Source organism: Triticum aestivum, chromosome 3A (genome assembly GCF_018294505.1).
Source record: "Triticum aestivum cultivar Chinese Spring chromosome 3A, IWGSC CS RefSeq v2.1, whole genome shotgun sequence".
Classification (NCBI taxonomy): Eukaryota; Viridiplantae; Streptophyta; class Magnoliopsida; order Poales; family Poaceae; genus Triticum; species Triticum aestivum.
In genome coordinates, this window is record NC_057800.1 from 625,838,090 (window position 1) to 625,851,967 (window position 13,878).

The 13,878-nt window shown below is 46.9% G+C and overlaps 2 protein-coding genes across 5 annotated transcripts; both read right to left on the bottom strand.

The window, feature by feature from the left end:
- Positions 1-2,137: 2,137 nt before the first annotated feature.
- On the bottom strand, positions 2,138-3,904 carry LOC123058830 (E3 ubiquitin-protein ligase PUB23). Its single transcript, XM_044481502.1, has one exon. It carries the CDS (start codon positions 3,677-3,679, stop codon positions 2,423-2,425), a length of 1,257 nt encoding a protein of 418 aa, XP_044337437.1. The 5' UTR covers positions 3,680-3,904; the 3' UTR covers positions 2,138-2,422.
- A 1,228-nt stretch (positions 3,905-5,132) lies between these two features.
- LOC123062707 (homeobox protein knotted-1-like 11) lies at positions 5,133-8,831 on the bottom strand. 4 transcript variants are annotated; one of them, XM_044486344.1, is made up of 7 exons: positions 8,255-8,831; positions 8,027-8,180; positions 7,264-7,384; positions 5,942-6,126; positions 5,721-5,852; positions 5,476-5,612; positions 5,133-5,383 (listed from the first exon to the last, which is right to left on the bottom strand). In XM_044486344.1, the coding sequence occupies exons 1-7, from the start codon at positions 8,335-8,337 to the stop codon at positions 5,344-5,346; spliced, it is 852 nt and encodes a 283-aa protein (XP_044342279.1). In that variant the 5' UTR covers positions 8,338-8,831; the 3' UTR covers positions 5,133-5,343. The 4 variants fall into 4 exon arrangements, with proteins under 4 accessions (XP_044342279.1, XP_044342281.1, XP_044342280.1 ...); XM_044486346.1 differs by having other exon boundaries at positions 5,133-5,372; positions 8,255-8,830; XM_044486345.1 differs by having other exon boundaries at positions 5,133-5,387; positions 8,255-8,830.
- Positions 8,832-13,878: the final 5,047 nt, after the last annotated feature.

Consider the following 13,878-nt stretch of genomic DNA (forward strand, 5'->3'; position numbering starts at 1 on the left):
TACGATGGTGGTATGCTAAACACGGAGGATGATGATGATAATGATTGGATGTACACTAATCTGAATTACCAACGAGCTAATCTGAATTGCCAGCAAGGTACAGTGCACGTTCAACATATACATGACATGCAAGGACAAGAAAGATTTCTGCCCAGAAGTTTTATATCTGGACAGTCCAGTGAAACGAAAGGTGTGTACTCACCCAAACTAATTTCCTCGTGCCCTGCGACATGTGAGCCAGGGGCCTGTTGTGGTCTCCCTCGAAAGCAGCAAGGGCGTGTCTCAGTCGCCGTTTAGAACAGCCCGCCATGTAGCACTTGCTCGCCGGCCACCGCCGTTTTCAGGAATTGCCGTTCTACAAGTTGGTTGGCATCGAGGCGGAGCCTCAAAAGCAGGACAGGAAAGTTGCAGGCTCGAGCACATTGCCCGGTGTCACGAGCGCTGGGTTTTCGGGGCGTTCCTGCGGTGATTTGTTTTGACAGGCATTAGATCAGATCGGAGGTAGGAGATGAAGTTGTACAATGAGATTAAGACATCACAGGGGGTAATCTGTCAAACACATTTAAGTGGCTAAGAGGAATCCCACCTCTCATATAATCCGTTCGTTTTAGATCTGACGGATAGGAGGGAAAGTTTTCAGATTTTCACTAAACAAGCGTTTTCACCCGATACGTTGCCATATATATATATATATATATATATATATATATATATATATATATATATATATATATATATATATATATATTCTTCACCCCCCTCTATTTTACCATCAATGCATCGTAATTTTACATTCCGTAAGTTTTGTCTTATTTTCGACGTAAAAAGAGACCATAAGAAAATATATAATCGCCGTAAAAAATATTGTATGTTATGTAAAATTACAAACGTAAAAACATAGTCTAAAATACACATAAACTACAAATTTTCTTGTCTTATGACCTATATTTTTGTTTTTTATGTCAAATTTTACGTAGTGAATCAATAGGAATGTAACTATTTGAATTCTAAACGTAATTTAATTATGAAATGATTGTAAGATTACCTTGGGTGAAGAAATACTTATTCTGCACCCCGGATGATGAATAGTAACACTATAGGGTCGCGCTATTCGTCATCCTGGGTGGGGAATAATTATTCTTCACCCCCTCTCTATTTTGACATCAAGGCACCGTATTTTTACGTTTCGTAAAATTTGTCTTATTTCGTCCACAAAAGAGAACGTAAGAAAATATGTACTCGCCGTAAAAAATATTTTATGTTACGTAAAATTATGAATATAAAAACATAGTGTAAAACATACATAAAATGTGATTTTTCTGATCTTATAACCCATATTTTTGCTTTTTTTATACCAAATGTTACATATTGAATCAATGTGCATGTAACTATTTATATTCTAAACGTAATTTATTTAGGAAGCGATCGTAAGATTACCTCGGGTGAAGAATAACTTATTCTGCACACTGGGTGATGAATAAGTTACACTAACTGATTTCTTATTTCTTATTCTATATTGTGTTAATTGTAGATATTGCTGGTGTAGTCATGTATGTGGGCCCAGTTGGCCATGACATAGATTCCCCCCTAGGCATGAGGGAAGTAGCAGTCATTGACGCTGGCATGCGAATTATCTTCCTACACATTTCCAAAGAACTAGCTGAACGTCATTGGAATGAACTTCTTTCTACTGAAGCAAATGTTGGCTTAATCATGGCAACCTCTATGGAGGTTGATCAACTATCCAATAAGTTTTTTCTTAAGAAGTATTGTACCCTTTCTGTATCATGTTATTACTAACTTGAGAGTTGATAACAGAAACTCTTCTTAGCACGGGGACAACAACTTTATGCATACATAGCCTTTTCTTTTTGTTGTTGGACATTGAGATTTGCTTAATGACTTATTTGGGTTTATATATTTATTGTGTATGGCTACACGTGCATTGCACGTGCATGCTTACTAGTGATTAGATAAGTATGATGTTACCACCTATATTACTCTCATTGTGGGTAGTCTCCGAGTGCTCATCGAGGCAAGACCCGTTTGCATACTATCATAAAGTGAGTGTTCCTACATTTATACGAGTGTCTACGTTTGCACATTTTTTTTCTAAGAAAAAAGGCTTATGGTCACTCCACACCATCAGATTACTAGTCACCAGCAAAAAAATAAAATCCACTAAGCATGAAACATGGCAAAATCTTTTATCTATGATGAAAGAAATGAGATCATCCTCCAAAGAATAAGTAAGCAACCAAAAATGCTCGGTGTCGATGTATTTCTCTTTTGTAGGCACGAACCAGTGCCCTCCGGATCCAAAAAAAAAATTAAAAGAAAAAGGTAACAACAACACAGGGAAAGAATGAATCAACAGCCGAGCATTCCGACGAACGGGACGGGAGTCGGGAGGCATTGATCGTCACGAAGGGTAGAGCGCCAAGAACTTGGGCGACAAGCACGGCGAGCTCCTCCAGATCCTGGAGTGCAGCTTGAGCACCTCGTGCGCCTTCTCTTTGGTCTTGACCCCGCACAGCTCGGACCGCAGCGCCAGGCACAGCTTGCCCACGACGCCGGCGTGCGCCATCTCCTGCAGCACGGCCGGCGTCGCTGCGTGCCGCGCGACGGACCTCAGCACGCGCACCGCCCGCTCGCTGGCCGCATCCGACACCCGCAGCACCTTCTTGCCCACCACGGCCACCCCCGCCGCGTGCGCCACCAGCTCCGCGCGCCCCTCGGCGCACGTGCACAGCCGGTCCAGCACGGCCAGCGCGAGCTCGCAGACCCGCCGCTCGGGCTCGTCCAGCAGCAGCTCCACGAGCGCCGGCACCGCGCCCGCGCCGACGATCTTGACGCGGTTCCGGCCGTACGGGCAGAGCGCGGAGAGCGCGTGGAGCGCCGCCTTGGTGGCGCGCGTCGAGACGCGGTCGCGGACCACGCGGATCACCTCGGCGAGGAGCTCCTGGTTCAGCCCGATCACCCAGGCCGGCACGGAGACGTCGGCCAGGGACCTCACGAGCCGCACGGCCTGCGCCCTCGACTGCAGGTTGGACGAGCGGAGCACGGCCGTCAGGGACTCCGCCAGGTTGCCGTGCCTGGACACAACGCGGACCAGCTCCTGCTCCGGGATCCGGAGCGACGCGAGGACCCCGACGGCCTCCTCCCGCGCCGTGGAGCAAGCGCTGGCGCCGGTGAGGACACGAGACAGCGCGTCGAAGACGCCATCCTGGGACTCCAGCATTGCCCTGGTGTCCTCGCACTCGGCCACCAACTCCCCCAGCTTCCTGAGCGCGCCGACCTGGGCCGCGGCGGCGTCGGAGAGCAGCGACGCGAGCTCGTCGCGGCGCACGGGCCTGAGCGCGGCCACCTCCCCCTCGACGTCGGAGCCGGGGGAGACGGACGCGACCCAGGAGCCGATGAGGCGGCGGAGGGTGTGGTTGGGCGTGAGCTGGAGCTCCGGCTCGAGCGGCTGGCGCGTGACGGGGCAGGTGCGCTGGCTGGCGCTGCACGCGGCCGGCGCAGCGGACGCGGCGAGCCAGCGCGAGATGGCGGCGCGGTCGTAGGAGATGCCGGTGGGCAGTGTCACCGGGTCGCGCATGATCTGCAGCGAGATCGGGCAGAGGAAGTAGGACGGCACCTCGGCCGGGGGCGCGCCCGGCGCCGCCATGGCTGCTGCCATCTTCTCCGGAGCTGATTAGCTCGCCCGGCCGCAACAGGTTAGACGCGTCCGACGAAATGCGCCGCGGGTTGACGAAGTGCCTGTGGGGGCGCCGGAGCGGGATATATAGCAAGCCGGTCGGTGGCCCGTGGCCGGTGCGCGCGCGTCGGCAAGCTGGAGCTCTAGTTTATTCGCGCTAGCTAGCGATCTGTGGGTTTTGGAAGAAGAAGTTGGAACGAAGAAGACCAGCGGGGGTTGCGGAGGCAGCTGTTGCCTCCGGATTATTTTAAGGCGTCGGGATTCGTCGTGAGTGGTGGCGTTCACATGCATCGCATCACATGGCTGCCCTTTGTTTACTGGTCGCTCGTGGCTCGGGTCAGAGCGGAGCCACATTTGCGTGCTAGCCCCTCGCTTGTATCGAAATTGCAAACCAGGCCCGTCATTACTCCTGCATTTGACATTTTGGATAGTTGACTTTGCGGGGCGTTGGTGCGTTAGCGTCGCGGTAGCTGGGTTTCTCCTCTCGCTTCTTCGCTTCTCCGGCCTTCACCTTCACGTTGGAAAAGTAGGCGACGGTTGTGAAACATGTGGCGGCGATAGATAGATGGCAGCTCCCGCGGTGGCCTCGACTTTTCCTTCAGGCTGATCATAGTGGGAAGTAACTTATACTAGTGTCATGTATATGATATTAGTCTAAGGGCCTGTTTGGTTTCAAATAAGTCATCAATTTATAAGTCAAAAAGTAAAAAAAGTGACTTATTTTGCCAAACAGACCCAACTTATAAGTCATCCCCAACTTGTAAGTCATAAGTTGCTCCACCTCAACTTAAAACTTATAAGTCACTCCCTTTTGCGTAGGTCCCATCACATTTACATAAAAAACAAGGTGGAAAGGTGTGCTCAAATGACTTATAAGTCAGGTGACACTACTAGAAAAACCCCTACTAATGGCGCACCTAATATGGCCATTAATGGCGCATCAGTGGTGCGCCATTACTAGCACGCCATTAGTAATTTTTACTAATGGCGCACCACTGGTGCGCCATTAGTATCTGGTATACTAATGACGCACCTAGCAGTGCGCCATTAGTATACCATTCGGTGCTCCACTGATATTCCCTCTAGGTGCGCCACTAATAACCTTATAGGTGCGCCACTAGTAATAAAGGAAGGTGCGCCACTAATAAGGGCTTAAATGCACCACTAGTAATGTATTTGGAAAACAAAAAAAAAATCCAATTTTACAGAAAACAACCTATAAGGAAAATAATTTAAAAACAAAAAATGAAATAGAATCATATTTTTTATTATAGTAAGAATATTACAATGTCTTTACAAGTATCCAATAAAAGGAAAATTGCAAGGAAATAAAAGAAAATCCTAAAACCAATCTTCTAGTAATCTTTTCTTCTTTTTCTTCACTTTATCCCTGCAAAATGTAACAAAATAAACAGAAATACAAACAAACTATTTATAACATGTCAATATTGTCATTTTTTATAACATGTCAATACTGTCTTTTCCAGAATTACATGGTGTGAATATTGTATGAGTAAGATTATAATGGAAATGAATTGCAGAGGACATATGAGGTTCAACACTAATCATCGACAAGATGGAAGCGCTATGTACATATATGGGGCATTCGTTCTTCGTTCTTCGCTCTCCGACCGACCGCACCCACCCTACCAGGACTGCTCGGCGTTGCCCTCACCTGCATTGTTCCTCTCTTTTTTTGAGAATGAAAGAGAGGGAATGAAAACCTGAGCGATTTCAAGCATGTGATGAAAGGATTGTTTTTGGGCCGATCGCCGTACCTTTTTCTCTTGCTCTTGTCTGACGAGGACGAGGTAGGGTTGCTGTGCCAGTTCCGCTTGCGCTGGTTGATGAACCAGTTGTTGATCTGCTTCAGCTGCAACCCCGTCTCCTGCACCAGCTGCGCCTTGTCCTCCTCCTAGCAATACCCACCAGCGATGCTCATCAGTAGCACAACAAGAATTGCATGTAAAATGGTGACAAAGTTGCTGGCGATGACGGTATATGCGGGATGTCTGTCACATACAGTTGGGTACGGCCATTTGGCGTGGGCTTGCCACCAAGCTTTCAGGGTAGACGCCGTGTCCCCTGGGAGCTTTCCGGCTCTTCGCTTCCGCAGTATCTCCTCCCTGATGTCCACAAGCTTTTCTCTATACCCCTGCAAAGTCAGGAAAATAATTTTGTTTACAGTTCAGTTTGGACACCAACATAGTGGCAGCTGACAGAATGGAAGGCACCGAGTTTTACCTGTTTAAGCTCATGCTTCAGCTCTTGCCTCACGCGCTCGACCAAGGATCTCTCACCCTCGGTTAGCATTCCGAAGCCCATGCCATCTGACACATCATTCCCGTCAAACATGTTGCTCTCACTATCGACCGGATTGTCTTCGTCATCGGACATAGTTGCCCCGGTGCCTTCACCAGGAGATGCCCCTATAGGAAGAATCGATATTAGCAAAACTCAGAACTGGCCAATCTCCAACTTATCCTGGTCACATTTATATTGCGTCTTGCCTTGGCAGGTACTTATTCTTGCTCTAGTTTTTTTTAGTACAATATATAACTAAGCCTATCCAGGCTTAATCTTGCTCTATTTTTTTTTCTGACACAATTCTCATTATTATCTGAAGGCAAACTTCCATGTTCAAGCATATGCCTCTCATCGTAAACTGATTGATGATTACACATACAAACAGATTATGCAAAGTTCTATTGTCAACAAAAAAAAGAAAAATCACTCCCTTTGGTTTTCACAGCGACACCAGTTTTCCAGTGTGACTGGATATTGGCATGGTTTTCTCATAGGTGTGTGCCTCGTGATGCCTATAGGCAGAATGGTGGAAAATGTGACGTAGCAAAAGGAACTAAAAACAATACTATATGCAGACAATCAATATCCATGAATTAAATTCAAGTAAGGTACAATTCCACTAGAAATTTTGTAGCCATGTCAGGACAGCTTAGCTAAGATTATGAACGCAAGGTACTGTCAGTTCAGTTGCATGGTTGGTGCAACACAAGGTTCATGAATAACTGCCACATACACCGAACTGAAATCTCAAAAGGTACAGCTTTGAAGCCAGGTCCAACAGCTCAAAGTCTGCAACTCTTGTAACTAACAATAATATATAAGAAGGAACCGGTACTACTATAAAGGTGGACCTAGTATCTCATAGGACCTACAAGGGTGTGAATTATGACCTATATTTTCTGTCACGACGCGCAATAATACAGGAAAATGGCCAGTCATCGAGCTCTTTCTAGTTGAGTTGAAAAACAAAATATAAGACGTTTTTGCAGTTCTTATATTCTGGTACAGAGGTAGTATTTGTGTTATGTTTGTACTCGCTGGATGCAGAGAGCAGAAGCAATGGATCCCTTCTTTTAAAAAAGAATTCCCCTGTGGTTGAGATCCTATGAAACGGCGCTCCTCATGTAGCATGATACTTACTGTGACTATCAACCTCTTAATAAGCATGTAGTGTAGAGATTGTAAAACCCTCTTCCTAGAGAATTTAAGAAGCACTTATCTTGCTGCTGAACTGATGAAGTTAAGATGATGTATGGTACCTGTAAGACTCTGCAGAGTTTGCTCGAGCTCCCAGCAGGCCATCACCGCCTCCATGGCGTGGACGCGCACATGCTGCTGGAGCTGTTCCTTGAAGGAACAGAGGAGCAGCACATAGTGTGTCTGCAACAAGGAAAACAGAACCTTTAGAACACATATATAGAGAAAAAGGCAGGTGGTCGATAATAACCTTTACACAAGGAGAATTGCCATTTCCAGGCAAAGGAAGGAGCCCCTGCTTGCCTAGCAAAGGGACACTTGTAGTTGTTTTTTGGGGTTTGCTTTTGTCTCTATCGCAGAGGTGAGGCGCTTGTGGTTGAGGAAACAAAGTTGCTCACAGCTAGAGCCTAGAGCACGCAGTAAATTATTTGGAGGTGGGATGGGTAGCAATCAAGGGATGAACTAGCATAATACTCATAGTTGAAGAAGCTAACTTTAACCAAATCCACCGGCGGAGGTTAGCGAGTGCTAATAATCCCATGTGAGCTCGTGCGCAACCAATCAAACATGTTGTGTGCGTTGGAAGAAAAAGGTAACCTGGCTTAGCCTGTTTGAAATCCCAATCCCAGTCCCAACACGAGCGGGGCAATTTCATCGCCAAATCCCATCCAATCCCCAAATTTTCGAACCACACACGCACGCACGCCGCGTCAATCTACTACACATAACATAGAGCACGCGCGGGCAGCCTGACCCAGCCGGCGTGGGGCGTCCGTACGCGGCGTGAGCGTGAGGCGAGGAGGCCTGGTGGTGGTAGCAGCTCACCATGAAGAGGTCGAGCTCCTCGCCGCCGGCGGGCGCGGCAGCGGGGGGCACGGGCGGCGGGGCGCGCGCGGCGATCTGCGCGTCGATGCGGGGGAGCTGGTTGACGGGGGTGGCGACGCGGAGGCAGGCGACGTGCGCCTCCAGCAGCAGCAGCCTGCCCTGCACATAAAACGAACCAATGAGGGGACGGGAGGGGAGATGAAGAAGATGGCCTGCAGCCACACGCACCATGGTCGGGGTCGGAGATCCGTCACCGGAGATGGCCTGCAGCCGTCGTCTGTCGCCCGGAGGTTGAGGCGTCGTACCTCCATGGCTAGGCTAGGCTAGGGTTTCTGGCATCTCCGTCCTGGCTTCTGTCGGCCCTGGATGGATGGTCGCGGCTCAGGTCGACGACGGGACGATGCGCCGTGGATCTGGATCTGGGCGCTCCTCACCTCCCTGGAAGCTCGCCGGAGAAGGCCTTCCCTTCCCTCCCCTCCTCTCCTCTACTGGGAGAGAAGAGGAGAGAAGAGAAGAGAAGGTGAGGTGCGGCAGCGCTGCAGGGAGAGGAGGCCGCCATGACCGGGCTCCTCCTGCTGCCATGGTCGCCATGGCATCGGGCTAGGGTCTCGGCCCGACCAGGCAGACAGAGGAGAGGATAGGGAGGTCGCCGGCGCGGCGTGGATGGGAAGAGGAGGCCGCCGGAGAGGTGATGCGGAAGAGGAGATCGGCGGCGGCGTTGGGTCAGAGCCGGAGGAGAGGCGGGTGGCTGTGTCAGGAGGAAGGGGAGGGGAGAGAACGTGACTAGAGGGAGGGGATAAGGGGTGATAGCAATGGCGCACCGGTAGGGGGTGCGCCATACGTATAGATAGCAATGGCGCATCTCTTACTGGTGCGCCATTACTAGTTAAAACTAGTAATGGCGCACTTTCCCCCTGGTGCGCCATTGGTAAGTCTGGGGAGGGGTGTGGGGCCAGGACAAAACTACTAATGGCGCACCACACACTAAGTGCGCCATTAGTAATATGACCACTAATGGCGCACCCATATCTGGTGCGCCATTGCTATATAGCAGTGGCGCACCACATGTCTGGTGCGCCATTAGTGTCCATATCATCTATAGCCCTTTTCCTAGTAGTGTGACAACCAAACAGACGTGACTTATAAGTCACTGGTTTTAAGTCACCTGACTTATAAGTCAGGTGACTTATTGAAACCAAATAGGCCCTAAATTACTATTTTTATAGTGCAAAGTAACATAGTACTAGTGCCATATATGACTTCATTTATTATCTTGTAGACTCATCTTTTCTCAGGAAGCGCTATGTTACAATAACACCTCTCTCCTCATTAACTACATGTCATATAAGTAAAATTTTCTTAAAATACGTTATGTTACTACCTAAATTACTCTCACTATGAGTGGCCTCACAGCCGCGAGCTAGGTTTGACTGGCGAGGTGCATGTGCAAGCTGATCCAGTCCTACCGAGTTGGCTGTAGCACGATCTTAACGTTTGACATGCCACCGTATTGCTTGGCGCAGATCCCCCGAGAGAGTTCCATCCGTAACCGTAAGCTCCTATCGGTATCTCAAAAAACTCCCATCGGTAGTTCCAATTTGGCCGGAAAGCCCCCCATGCGTGTGGTGTTCCTGAAATGTGTACAAGCTCAGGCCCCTTTGCGCAAAGGGAGCCTGCATGGGACGGGGTGTGATTGGCAGCTTGGCAGCGTGGGGAGGCTCGATCGAACGGTTGACCCTGGAAAATTGCAGGGGTTAACAAATTTGTACGAATGCGCAGGGGCGTAGGGAATCGCGCTGTCCCTGCTCTGTGAGCCGTGTTGTTAATGTTCAGATCTCTGACCCTGCTGGGCGGTGCCATGTTCCGGCTATTGAGATGTGCGCGCCGCGGCGAGCTTGGAGGAGGTGCCGCCATCCCATAGGCTTTGACCACCTAATTCTGACTTGTTTAATGCTTCACCTGATCGATCTGAAAATATGATGATCTGCTCCAACCTGTCACGCTGAGTTTTCTAAGCCCCGCGCCTTCAGAATCTTTCCGTGGATCCCTCTTTCAATGGCTACGATCTATCTTTTCTTATATGGATGTCGACGTTGAATTCTTTTAGAGAGGGGTTATACAGTCTTATCTTTTATCCTAAACCTTTTTTACAAGATCTGGTTCTCAAAAGTTGTCGTTCTAGAGGCTGTTTAGTTTGAGACTAAATTTGCCTAAGGTTGCCATATTTAAAGTTAGGCAAATTCGATCAATTTGGACGGGTGTTTGGTTCAATCCACACCTTAGGCAAGCCATACTAGGGTCCCACACCTTAGGCATTCCCATAGGCTTGCCAACTTGTAGCTCTCATTTTGAAGAACTAACCTTAGCCAAGTGTGACAACATTGAATGGCAAAGTGTGACATGGTTAGGCCTAGAACCAAACAGCCAGGAATTAAAGATCGGGGGGCCAAATGACTCAATCTTTTGATAGGAGGCCCCTGCTGCTCCCCCCTGTCTCCACCACTACAAACAACCCCTTAGATAGACCGACAAGTCAATAGTTTTGAAGTAAAAACTGAAGCTATATCTTTTGGATTGATACTTGGAAACCATTCCTACAAATTACTTTTAAAAGTAATACCATTAACACAAATTTGTTTAGTTTATGATATGTTGTGATTAGATTGGCGCTCAATTAGTAGCATTTTGCCACCATATTGACTTTTTTTAACCATGCAAGGTACAAAATGTATGTTGTATCCTTTGCTTATGAATTGGTGATGTATAGATGCCACCCATATAGGCGAATAGTAGTTGAATTCCACGATAACCAAAAGCATTAGGTTGATACTCACTGGGTGACGTGGTTGTGCCTCAGCAGACTATTTTGTTGTTGCGCTGCATTTGAACTTGTTGTGTGAACATAATGGTTGCTTTATTTATAAAAGGCGGGGCGAAAACCTATTTCAGAGTTGTTATTTGTGCACTTGTTATGTGTGTCCTACTAAGGTAGATTAGTTTACTTGATGTTTTCCAAAACGAAATGGTTGAATCCCACGAAATGATGATCTATCGTATAAATCAATGCTCAACTTCTGCTGGAACTTGACACCTGAATCTAGCTGGACAACGAATTATTTGATACTCCATGTTGTTGGTTCCAATCTAAACACACATAACAAGAAATGCCAGCTGACCAAACTGTTATACTATAATAGCACTTTCATCCACAGTTTTGCAAAATCTGGGGGCACATACAGTTTACGAGAAATAAATCTAGCACTCTTTACGTTTTTGTATACAAGGCCACTTCATTTTCGTGTCAAACTTTGACTTTTAATTTTGTTCGACAAAATATAAGTTATACGTCATCATAAATATATCATCGGAAAGTTTTTAAAAATGTGCATCCGATGGCATACTTTTTATGGTATATAACTCATGTTTTTGTTGATAAAATTAATGTCAAAAGTTATTAGACATAAAAATATGCAGTGTCTTTGTATACAAAAATGGAGCGAGTACTCCCTATGGTAGATATCATCTCATATACCACACTCCCATCCATTTATTCACGGCTGCTATCAGAACAGGGTGTTGATACTACATGACTCTTTGTGGTTAAGCTAGCATATGCACGAACGAATGTATCATTCCGGCTTACATTGCACTCCAGATCCGTGCAGTCCGGATCCAAGTACATTTGCATCATGTCAACGATAATACTATTCAAGAGACCTCGTCCCCGACGTTCCCATGAAAAGAAGGGTTTGAATTGCTAACCAAGATTCTTCCATCTAATTAAATTGAAGTTTGTCAACCAATTTCCAGCCTAATTAATAGTTGTGGCTCTGCTAGCTACTATAGTGTCCACTACTACCTCCTCTCGACTTTATATGTTTGCGTGTACGCCTAGATCAACAATTTAACTACTTAATTGATGACTTTATTTATGGTGTGGAGTATCATAAATTAGTATCATGCATGGTGCACATTATTATATGTTAATTTCATAAACGACTTTATTTATTGCCATGCAAGACACTTAGTAGCACATCGTTTAATATAATACAGTATCATATCATGATACTCACCCATTCTTTTTTTCATTTAGTTATATGTCACCGTATCTAAATTGCTTAGTTGACGTGCATGATACTTCATATGATACTCCGACTACGACCAGCCTAATTTGAGTTACAAAGCTTGACTTTGACCAAAGCTAATACACGGACTAAATAAAAACGGAGAGAGTATATCACAAAACTTATATGATTATAAAATTCAAACATATTACTTATATATATATATATATATATATATATATATAATTCATACTATTGCATTGGTAAATTAACGACCTAGAGGCATGCGAAGGACATATAACTGAAAATGCCTGTCCGGGTTGACTTTGGGAGCGATGCTGGCGCGAACGGTTCTTCTCAGCTCCATGTGGTGGTGGATGCAAGTGCCTGTCCAACGCCAACGTCGTTTACTTTCTGCCTTTTCCATGGTCCGAGTCCGACTGGGAGAACGCCTGCATGGTACTCCACGTTGGACGGCCGGGCCAATGCATGCACGGCTGCCGTCAGAACGCGCGCGGAGAGCTGACCTTTTGGGCTCTCGCCATCGCCAGCGACTGCTCGACAGTTCCAGCACATGTGAAAAACTCTCGCTGCTCGTGCGCCTCGAACGCCTTGAGCTCGCTCGGCAGAAAGGGCTGACCGGTCTACTGCGTGCTCGTTTAAGCGCGTCGCCGTCTGGATGGGCCAGCCGGACCGGACCGGACCGGTGCGCGTCGGTGCTCGATCGATGTGATGGTGGCCGCACCGCGGGCGCTCATAATTCCGCAGGCACGAAATTTCTAGATTTCGAGTATATTTATATGCTATACTGGTGTGTGAGGTTGATGCGTGGATATGTATTGATATTCCTGGATCGAAATACGACCCGATGCCATTAGAAAATAACGTAAATGTTGAATACTTCGCGGGATTGTTTAGTGATGGAGCGTATACGTGGTTCCAATTATGGAGGGGGCAATGACAAATGATACACACGTCCCGGGAAGAGAGAAAGAGTCGTTGGTTCAGCCTTGTGGCTGGCTTTCCCATTTATTTGGAGTCAATTCATCTTTTTCTTTTCTCTGCTTTCTTTAGCTCATCTATAAGGTCCTTTTTAATGCTTCAAGATGTATTGATGCTAAGGGTGTCACATAGGCATAAAATGATGTGACAAATCAATTACAAAGAAGAGAAAGCATTATGCTAACCCTAGAAGGAAACAATGCCAAACACATGAACCTATGCAAAATGAGTATCAACCGAGAGTTTAGGTGTTATAGAATTAAATAAAGGAGTTTATGTGCTAAACAATTAAATGAGTACAAAATAGGTATGCACTGGAAAGATTAATTGCTAAAGTATTAAATGCACTTAACACCTCATCTAAACACCAATGCATTGGAAGATGCCTAAGATTGAGACGATTGCCCCTACTCTTGAGCTCATCTTCACTGCCATCACGATGACAAAGCTAGCTTTTCACGAGGTTCATCCGGGTGGCGTGATTGTTCCCTTAGGCCAACTCTAACCGATCCCTAATTCGATCTCCAGTTTTCCTACTCTATGTGGCATCCAGCTGATCCCCTAAACCGAATAAAGGAGGATAATTTATCCTCTGCCGCCTATCCGATCCCTAAATATACTTCGTCTGGAGGAGGCCAAGAATAAATTTTCTTCACACAAAGGCCTCCTTGTGGACGGACGGCGACTCGCGTGAAGCTTCCTTCTCGACGGTGGTGGCCTCTGACCTCGTCGCTAACCTCACCCCCTGCTGCTTCGTTTCCCTTCCTTAGATCGCTGCTCCGTCGC

Coding starts and splice junctions, on each gene's coding strand:
- LOC123062707 (XM_044486344.1), bottom strand. CDS start 8,337: ATGGAGGTACGACGCCTCAACCTCCGGGCGACAGACGACGGCTGCAGG. Junction 7,385..8,026: donor AGGAGCTCGACCTCTTCATG/GTGAGCTGCTAC, acceptor TCCTTGTTGCAG/ACACACTATGTGCTGCTCCT. Junction 5,384..5,475: donor GACAAGAGCAAGAGAAAAAG/GTACGGCGATCG, acceptor AAAAAAAGAGAG/GAACAATGCAGGTGAGGGCA.
- LOC123058830 (XM_044481502.1), bottom strand. CDS start 3,679: ATGGCAGCAGCCATGGCGGCGCCGGGCGCGCCCCCGGCCGAGGTGCCG.